Raw genomic sequence first — 11,025 nt, 5'->3', positions numbered from 1 at the left:
ACCAATTTTGCATACCAAGTAATCTTCGTTCCTACTCTCACCTATGGTCATGAAGTGTGGGTCATGACCGAAAGAATAAGGTTGCAAATACAAGCAGCCGAAATGAGTTTTCTTCGACGGGTGGCTGGCATCTCCCTTAGAGATAGGGTGAGAAGCCAAACATTTGTTTCACATTGATTCAAAGTCTGCAGGCCTGCAGGCCATAAGCTTTCTGGGGTGAAAATTGTCTTGAATTTCTGCCCACGTCTACGATTGATAATAATATAATAATAATATGGCTACTCTGTAAACACAATGAAGAGGGAAAAGAAACATTATTGATGGACTCCATTAAAGAAATAGTGCGTTGTAAAAAAAAAAAAAAAAAAACCTTTGCTGCTCACCCTCCTCCACCTGTCGTTTTGGATCTGCGGTTTAGGTACGGGGGATTCGGAATCCCTATGGTTGGGACTGATGCGCTTGATCTCAGTACCTAAGAAGCAGATCCAATTCATCGCCAAACCATAATAAATATATTGCTAATTTATATTCAATAAATATATATTCCATCCATTCATGAGTTGTCCTGACTGAACTGTATAGTAGATAGATAGGTGAGAATGAGAAAACTTGCTACTTTATTAGACCACCAAATCTGATTTGATTTGATTATAGACTTTATACAGGAAAAAAAACAAGTTACATCATGTTCATCAGAGAAACGTCAAGGATACAAACACAAGAAAGTCTTTGGACTTATTTCCATTGTGGTCTGACTCGGTGTTCTGAAGCTATAGATGAAATGCTGCGATTGCTGCCACTACCAGCACTATAATACATTTAAACTAGAAATACCACTTTGTGGCTGCATGCCTCTGCAAACCATGCAGTTGCCGTTTCCATGAATGTCTGTCAAGAGTCATGTACTGTAGTATGGAAGACTTTGAAAATGTTAGGTCAAAGTGATCTTAACCTTTGACCTTTAACCACCAAATCTGGTTCTTTAGTCCAAGGGGACATTTGTTCATTTGTAATGAACTTCCATACAAGGCTTTTTTGAGATATCATGTTCACAATAATGGGATGTATAGGTTTAGGGACATATGGGTGTATGTTACCGCACGCACGCACGCACGCACGCACGCACGCACGCACGCACGCACGCACGCACACACGCGCACACACACACACACACACACACACACACACACACACACACACACACATACACACACAAACGCACGCAAGCGCACGCACGCAAGCACACACATACAATGAAATAGCCTACAGCAAAATGCTTTTAACAGTAATCAAGATTTAACAATATAACTCTTTATCCTTCTCAGCATACAGTTCCACCGAGGTATAACCTCTAATTTGTTTCCATAACAACATTGTCTCTAGTGATTAATGCACTTGTATCGATCCTATAGTAGGCTACTTACCACAGGTTGTAACATTTAGGGCAATATTTTAAAATACTTCAATACATTATAATTGCATGTCCTTGAACCAAGGTCTTCTAGTTCTAATGCTCTTCCAAGAGTGCTTTAGGAGGTAGTACTTTAGTTATCAGTAGGTGTGCAACCTAATACCAGGGTCTACATTTATCAATGCATAAGTAGGGAGACCACCTCCCACCACTGTAGACATGTTAGTTATATTGTATTAACATAGCCTATACTCTACCATACATATTGATTAAAATAACTACTTATTTATTCATTAAAATAAATTCTGGATTGCAGCTTTCACACATCAACTTAATTTAATTTGGTGAATCTGGCACATGACATGGTTTCTACAGTAACAATGCTGATCAATCTGGGACACCTGTATTTTTTCTATTCATGCAGTACTCTGTGTGTAGTATTATGTTTCAGCTGGATATGTATGTTGTACATAATCTCAGCAAACATATTTGCTTTGGGGACTTAGTGATTTGCCTCCAACACAAACAAAGCCTATAAGAGCACTCTACGTGACTCTTCATTGTGCCTTTCACATTCCTATTGTTTGAGGGTTTAACGTGTAAAACACCTGCCCTTTTGATTGGCTCATTTATACAACTGACATGGCAAAGCATTTTGTGGGCAATAGCAGGAGACAAAGCAAGCGTAATATTCTGTGCCACTAATGTGTGTGCAAACATTGCAGTTGATTCATTATACTCATCAAAAATCCCAATGAAAGACTTTGAAGTATCATTCATCATTTTGTGGTCCACGGTGCCCACCTGGACATGAAAGCCAAAAGAAAATGGCAAACAAAACATAAAAGAAATTTGTTTGGCCTGCAGCTTATCTTTGTTTAATGCGGTTGCAGCTGAAATAAGCTGTAGAACTATACAGATGTTGACAAAGTCACACAATGCAGATGTTCATAACCTCAAAGGAAAACTGAAATTGAGACAGTCTGATTTGTCTCTTTTAGCTCTAGACTCTAAAGTTTAGAGTCTAGAGCTTAAGAGAGGGTTCGACAGGCCTGCTCTAAACTATGTTTATTGTTTTTTGCACATTAGCAATGTAACAGTTTCATCAAATTGACTTCATAAACAAGTTAACAAAGGAGAAATTACAACAAATCCCAGCACAAAACAATTTAAAAGATAGAATAAAAGTTATGTTTTTGATCAATATACAGTGTAAATGCCAGGCAAATAGATCACCAACTATAGTCGTCATCATCTAATTAGTTACAAAGTACTAAGTCAAAGCAATCTAAAGTCAATGTTCACACATGTAACCCTTATATGTGTCAGAATTTAGGCTTAGCTTTTATATCCTGAGCTTAGCTCTCATATCGTCTGTACCTCACTGCTTTATTTAGGCACCTAGTTCAATCTGTGAGGCTGTGCAAAACATTTATAACAAACACGTTTTAGTATACATGATGTTTTAGACAAATCTTCTGTGTGGAATTTGTTGCACGAAAGGGAGAGATTCATAGAATATTACATTGAATTTGGACTCAAATAGGCTACTATATTATGGCTGTGCTCATCTCTATAGGCAATTTAATTTACAGTTTACATCACATAATGGGAAACTTTGTCAACGGGAAGATGGCTCCAACTTTAACTGAGTCAATTGAGTTCATTCATGACTCATGAGTACCACAATCTAGACCAGTGGTTGTAATTATGATGCTGCTGTAATCGGCATGCTCATCTCCTTTTTCTCTTTTCAGTGTAATCAGCCTGACATCCATGCTGCATTCCATTTGCTTTTCAAACGCTCAGCTCTCTGATCAAAAGAACACTCTGTGACATTATAGCCTTTGACAGCTATTTAAGCTGGACACATCCATGACATTTAGCCTACTGCATACAATATAACATTTCTTTCACACTTGAGAAGAAATTCCTTTTCCTTTTTTCACGTTTGTGATACCACACAAAAGGTTTTGTGAGTGAACTCAAAAAGTATTGCCAGAAGACTGCATAAAAATAATGTGATGCCAATGCAAGTATCGTGAATCTCTTAATTTATTTTCCTCCCCACAACCACATTTTTTCTCTGTAACCACCGTCTTTAAATAGGATTCATGATTTTTTTTAATCTGTTTTGGCCCTTCGAAGAGAGTCAATTCTACTCAACGCTACTCTACGTAACGCAACGCTACACTGCACTATACTCTATTCTCCTCCATACTACATTACATTGTACTGCTCTACTCTACTGTAGATTTCATGATGAGTGTATCACACATTTATCTGGAATGTATTTCTAAACCGATACTTATTTCTAAACATGCATTTCATAAATACACAATATAACCTTAGAGCATAATATGTCAAATAAACTTGTTTTGTATTCCGACAGAGAGAACAGAAACACATTGGTGGAAGAGTGAAAGTCAGTTCTTTAGTGCACCTGTTAGGAGAACATGCACGGGTCAATGATATACCAGCCTAAGCCAACCAGGGTGTTATCAGATGGAGTCTGAGAAACCTGTTGAGGAGTGTAGGATAGATATCATTGCGTTAGTGACCTGTGTCTGGGTTTTGGAGAAGATGATTCACATAGGAATGGAGTACATAGATGTCATTATCTTCTTGACCTATGCTAGAGAGTTGACTCATGAACAGATAACACCTACAGTAGATTCTGTTTTTGACCTATGATAAAGCTGACTCATGAATCGAGCACACAAATATGCTTTTGACCTCTCCAAAATGTCTGAGGATTCATAGAAACAGTAGTGTATTGAGGGGTTGAGGATAAGTCATCATATGGTAACTTAAGGTACTGAAGGGCTTTAAGGTGTTCATTTCAGTTGTTGCTGCTTCGGGTGTGCAGTTGTTTGCTTTGTGGATTATCTTGGACTAAATTATATCAACTAACCTGAAAATAAAAAGCGAAAAAAAGAGAATCAACCAGGTGCTCGATGGAGGTGCAAAAAAGTTTAAAGGTAGGCTGGTGCTTCAAAGATCAGTGGGACTAAAATACTGATGAAAAGGCAGCGATCCAAGCACTCAAAAAGGTGCAGGGAGAGGGTGGATGTAAAATCAAGGTACTTTATTAGAAAAGGTTAAAAAACCAACATGTTTCGACTTGCAAAGGAGTCTTCATCAGGGCTGATGAAGACCTTGATTCTCCTCATTTTTACACCTTTTTGAGTGCTCAGATCGCCGCCTTTTCTTCAGTAACCTGAAAATAAACCTGTAGATATATAGCATGAACAATGTTGAAGTTTTTACATAGAATAATATCAACGTTGATGAAAGACTGGTAGCAAAGAAAAGCAGGTGCGCTTCCTCTGAAAATCAAATAACACAGAAGTGGAAAAAGCGTCAGTCCAAAATAAAGGATGCAAGACTGGCTCGGATCCAAATTCTCATTTTTGTTTTTTTGAATATCTCTGAGGAAGGCTGAGGCCGAAACGCGTATAAGCATTAATGAAAGACTGTTTGAGAGGACCCAGGGACATCTGGCCCACCCGGGGTTTTTTCTCCGGCACACTGACTCAGTTTATGAGTCAATGTTTGTGACTAACAGTTTCTATAGCTTTGTGCCAGGTTAATGTGTCAGCCAAAAGCCATCGTACTCAATCGGTGAAAGGAGATGTCACTGGTGTATGACTCCAAACACACTTTTGTTGAGCCACTTCAGGAAGGCTCAAAAGTAAATTCTGGTGGCCTTCTATACACAAGCTTAGCACTGATGAGCTTGTCACTAATCAACACAAAATTACGGAGCCCCTAAGGGGACTTTTTTTTTTTCCAGGTGAAAAAATGTCCCCTTAGGGGCTCCGTACAAAATCACCTGATAGTGTTAATTTTGTTAGTGTTGTTTTTACTTCTTTTGTTTTATAATAATAATTTAAAATTGTGTTTCATTTGCTTGATGTTTTGTATAAACCACCCTTGCCTTGCCACTACATTAATAACCTGTCCCAGTGCTTTGGATATGTTGCATACACACACAGACATTCAAAGTGTATATGGGATCTTCTGGCTTGAAAGAGACTAAAGTAGGCTAAAGGAAGGGCTGATGAACAGTAGGCTGCCTAAACAACAGTAAACAATAAACTAGAAAATACGGTTGCTGAAGAAACAGTGTGGGCTTGGCATATTCCACATGACCCCACAACCCAGTAGGCCGCCCTAGTCAATGAAAACAAAGTGGGAATAAAGAGTGGGCTACTCGAGCTAACAATTAGATTATGATTAAGGGTTAAATACGACATCACCACCTTCATCGGATCGCTCTTTTAGCAGGATTTACTGCTAAAAGAGGTTTATCTGCAGCTTCAGACACTATTTAATGGAATGAGGTTTTTTTTTCATTTCTTTAGATATTGTTTTGCCTTTTCTGCCTTTATTGATAGGTTGAAAGTAATCTGACAGGAAATGGGGAGAGAGATGGGGGGAATACACGCGGCAAAGGCCGTCGGGATCGGGAGTCGAGCCCACGGCGCGCCGTCAGGCTGGCTCAGCAGCCTAGGTGCCCAGACGGTTGAGCTAACCGTCTGGGCCAAGGAATGAGTTTGCATTTACTACAAACCCCAAACTCTAGCTTGTGCATAAAGTGTTTGGATGGCCATACATTTACAGCACCCATTCCCAAAGGCATTTCTTGTCTTCCGTTGCTGCTTCCTAATTCTTTACATAAAGGGTATCCAACAAAATCTTATAGCTTCACTTGACTTTTAATTACTGGATGAAACAACAGCTGTACAGTACCCTCTTCTCTCAACAATACAGCATACGACAACATACTGCAGGTGTGCAGCTTCACATTTGGGATGATTCCTTGATCCGCAGCAGTGCATTGTGGACTATCTTGTTATAGTAGCCTAAACACCAACCAATCTATGAGTGAGTTGCAACAAGGATGATCTGACTGTGCATCTGTCTACTTTTGCCATTTCGTGAGCCCAGCCTGTGTAGACACTAGACATGCCTCTAAGTCTGAATCTGGTAGCACTGTTTAGCTGTAGGGACACTTTGCATTATGATTCTTGATGACATCTGATGATGTCTGGATGACCGCAGACTACAGCCCGGCTAGCTACTTCAGTTACTGTCTGAATGTAGAGGCTGCAGTGTAGGCCAGAGTGGCACTACATAGCAAGCTATCCATTGCCGGCGCCGCCCTGAAAGGCGTTAGATCCTGGTCCCGTGCCATGATGCTGAGATATCACTTCTGAGAAAAGGGGGTTGGGGAGGGAGGGGAGAGGTTTTAGTTCCTTAGCAAAGTTAGTGTTTAGTGTTTACGAAAATCTAATCTTACTTTAGAATATGCCTTGTCCTGTATTGAAAGGGAACATATAGCAGTCGCTGTTAGGGTCATTGTAAGATGTGAGAAGCGGTCTTAGCTGGTACCATAGCCCAAAGTATAGCATTTGAATAAATAGAATAACAATCAACTTTGCATCAATGTCCCGTTGATGCGATCATGGCATCTACAGTATGCTCGGGCAAAAATGGTGTACCTGCCATATGCCAGCTATTCACAACTCACAGCACTTTCTGTGAAATTCATAGAGAGCTTGGAGATATAATAGCATAAGTTGAGTATGACAATTAGTGTTTGTAAGGGAGCAATCATGATCATATTTAATATTGTACAGTAGGTATACAATAAAATCTCAGTTGCCAATTGCCAATTGGTGCTAATTTTCTCCTCTAGATTCAGAGAAAACCATTAGAATCAATGCCACCAACAGAAATGAGGTGATATAAGAGACCAAACAAATAGAACTGCAATGCAAAAACAAACATGCAAACTGAACCGCACCGGGAAATCAAGGACTCTCTTTAGCAGCAACTCTCCAACTGAGAGGCACTACCACTGGCTTAAGGACAGCGCTGGTATTAATTTACGTTTGGCTTGTTACCAACATCAGTTGCCACTAGTAGAAAAGCGGTGACTATCATGTTCACAACCGTGGCACCCCGGTGTCCCAGTGTCGGGTCATTGGGCAGTGGGGCCACCTTCAGTTTCACAAAGAGGGTCCATTCACCTCACAAGGGCCCCACAGGAGAGAATAAATGATAGCAGGTAATAGCTAATAGCCCTGAAGATCTGCTCTTCACCTGAAAAAAAAAGGAAACAGCCCCAAGTGCACACTTCATTTCTCGATTTCCGCTGACCCAGTTCCATCTCTTTTCAGTCAGTAGGAAGTGCAGGAACTTGAGGGTGCCACGACGGCGATGAACAATCGAGAGCTAACTTTAGTCACCACATTGTGCTGAGAGGCTTCATAGAGGACAGTGGGCACTTTGTGTGCATGTGTGCTAGCTACAGGGAACTCATGAAAATGGATAGACGCAATACATAATGATGGCTAAATGTGATCTCAGAAGTGTCACTGTAAAATATATCTTGCCTTTGTGTTGCAATCAGCATGAGTTTAGCCTGTCTCACCAACATTTTGTAAATGTAAATGTTAATTTACATTGTTCCACTTTTGTCTCAAAAGTAGCATAGTCCATCATGTATCTATCTTATATGGGGCAGGGCCGCAGGCACATGCTGTGCATGTGCATGTGCATGTGTGTGTGTGTGTGTGTGTGTGTGTGTGTGTGTGTGTGTGTGTGTGTGTGTGTGTGTGTGTGTGTGTGTGTGTGTGTGTGTGTGTGAGAGAGTGAGTCAGTAGAGTAGAGTTGTATTTTGATAGCTATGCTGTAATACTTGGTTGTTGATTTGTATGCTGTAATGTTTTTTGTTTTTGTTTTTTACTGGACTCTTGGAAGACTAGCAGGTCGGCTAAAAAATCGATTCAAATAATAGTAAAAAAACAAACAAACAGGAGGATCCTTGCATCTCAGCTTTATATTGTATGATTGATTGTCTTCAGTAACAAATGCTATAGATTGAAAAAATAAATAAAGTAACTAGTAAAATATTTCAAATATTTGTAGTGGAGTAAAAAGTAGCCTATAATATTTAGGCTACCTCTATGTAGTGGAGTATACTTTATAAATAAAAGATAAAAGTATTGCAAATTGGAAATATTCCAGTGAAGTGAAAAGACATGAACATAGAACATTGTACTTTTAAGTACATCAATTGAGTAAATGTACTTAGTTATTTTACACCGCACTGCATGAGGTATGTATTTCTCCCTCCCAACGGTTGCAGTCCACTCACTGTCTGTCAGTGTGGCTCTATTAACCCCGCCCACGTTCATCGTGACATCAGAACAAAAGAAAACACGTGGTTTTTGTTATTGCAGGAAGTGTGAAGATGGCGGCGGTATTTGCCGAGAACGCTGTCGGCTGGTCTATTTTCACGTTTGTACTTTTGGTAAGCAAAGACAACGTTGCATTGTCGTTGCCTCCGCGGCACGCACTTCTGTCACTAGTTCATGACGCTGTGAAAATAGATATAGTTGTATAATTTAGTCAGTAGTGTTACAGACGCTGTCTATGTGGCTAAGCTAAGCATAGCGCGAACGCACTTAGCGGACGAGCTATCCCTCTGTGCATTGAAGTGCGGTGTTTTGGTGCAGTTGTAACGCCATTAAAAACAGTAAACACGTACATTTGTTTGCTTATTTAGAACACTAAGTCGTCTTGATTGGACACATTCATACTTGGTATTCTAGAAAAGGCAACTAAAACTCAACGTCACAGTGATCTGTAACTGACACTGATTCGCATGCTTGTGTTTCTTTCACTTTCGTTTGTTGACAAGTTCACGCTGAATAAATATTTCTGTGCGCAGTAATGTGCGCAGTAAAGCGCGATACTAATAATAACAGTGGTGGAAAAGGTACTCTCAAGTAAAAAATACCAATACTGCAATGTAGCCTTGGCCGATGTATTTGATCCATTTTGACAGTTTCATAACTACGAGAGTCTTGGTGACCTAGCCCCTGTTGTCCTTGCACGTTCACCAGTAAAGCTCACAGCTCTCCGAACATGTACACATGCAAAATATAAGATGCTTACCCGCTTGCTCCAAATGTTAACTAGCTCTGTGGGGTGTTTGTGCAATGTATTAGTGCATATTGTTCAATAAAGAAGTGTTTTAATCCTTTCTGTGGCTGAACGCCATTTCTTTTACCTCGCTTACTTCCTGTTTTAAATTGAGTGTAATTCCATCCTTCACCGGATGCGCCCCCTCACTACCGCCCATTGGGAACTTGATGGGATTAAATCACTTATTTTTGAAAAATATATTGACTAATAAATAAAACACCCACAGTGCTATAGTTAACATTTGGGGCACGCCATAGGCACAGGATCAGAATGTTATTTGTAGATGTGTGAGGAGGGGACTTAATTTAACTGACTAAACTTTTTTCATATATTTAAAAGAAACTCTCACACTTATTCCAGTGTGCCAGTGATCACCCTCCCGTCCTGTGCCAATGCTGGCACCCGTGCCTACTAAGGTTGCCTACCCCCTGCAGTATAGCATTTTCACCCTCTGTATACATCCCCTTCTCATACGAGTCTTAATCTAAGTCTAACCTCAACTTTCACTTTCACTTGTGTAGAAACACAAGTGAAAGTCCGGTAATCAAAATGTACTTGAGTAAAAGTACAAAAGTATTGTTATCAAATTAGAAGTACTCATTATGCAGAATGCCCCGTTTCACAATTTCTGTCTAGAATTTAAAAAAATATCTTTTGAAAATGGCAGATCTACAAGCGATGCGACGATGCAAGCTTGCAGATCTGCTATTCTCAAATGGCCAAAGTTTAAATGGGGCTGAAGTGGTTAATGTGTGTTTTGTAAAAGAATACAAATCTACACAGTAACTAGTACGTTTAAAAATATTTGTAGTTCGTAAAAAAGTGCAATGAAATTGTCTGAGATATAGTGGAGTAGAAGAATTGACATACTCCCGTAAAGTGTAAAATACCTCAATTTTGTACTATACCGTACTTGAATACATGCACTTGTTACTTTCCACCACTGAATAATAATAAACCATTCTTAAATTAAAATAAGATAGAACCAGATATAAAACCACTACTAGAATTATGGTTGTCTAGATAAATTAGCTACCACTTGGTGCCCCTTGGCACCATGCAGTCGAGAGAGTCGAGCAGGCAACGACAGATCATGTCCATTGTTGTAAATAGCTTAAAACTGGAGCACACCTACTAACAACCTTTCCTCATTTTGAGTGATGTGTTTTATATGTCGTGACTCGTCTCTCGTTAGCGACCAAACAAAGACGTTTTCACTGTTTGGGAACAAACACACAGTCTTGATGTCAGCTGCATGTAATCGCCTGCCTAAAATTGACATTGGCGAATGACGTAGGAAAATAACTTTAGTGCCAGTTAACACAAAATGGCCTCTGTTTATCTGCAGTACGCACTACTATAGCGTTACTGAAGCAATCATCTCAATGGATCTTATTTAGATGCAAAGCCTGTGTCTTTACCTGGCAAGACAAGCAGCTGGAGGCTTAAGTCTGTGGGCCTTTAATTGATCCTGTCTGTGAATGGCAGCCCTTGATCTGAAGGGACTGGTGTTAGCAGTGTCCTCACTGCCTCTTGCTTATGTGACTGGAATATGACCTTGTCGTTTTGAAACTCTTCTTTTCGCTGCTGTCTCTAATGAGTTTTCTGCCCAT

General features: G+C 39.8%; 1 protein-coding gene across 2 annotated transcripts in view; it reads left to right on the top strand.

Annotated features, from left to right (window-relative positions):
* Positions 1–8,597: 8,597 nt before the first annotated feature.
* The window catches only part of lmbrd1 (LMBR1 domain containing 1), a 125,067-nt gene continuing 122,639 nt past the window's right edge, over positions 8,598–11,025 (top strand). For both annotated transcript variants that reach the window (XR_013790897.1, XM_079511556.1), the window contains exon 1: positions 8,598–8,735. Coding sequence is in view for 1 of the 2 variants with exons in the window: in XM_079511556.1 (XP_079367682.1) it covers positions 8,676–8,735 (60 nt within the window). In the remaining variant the exon portion in view is untranslated. The remainder of the gene's footprint in view (positions 8,736–11,025) is intronic.

Source organism: Electrona antarctica, assembly GCF_951216825.1.
Source record: "Electrona antarctica genome assembly, chromosome: 10".
NCBI lineage: Eukaryota > Metazoa > Chordata > Actinopteri > Myctophiformes > Myctophidae > Electrona > Electrona antarctica.
The sequence above is the reverse complement of the archived record's forward strand: the minus strand, read 5'-3'. Positions and strand labels throughout refer to the sequence as shown.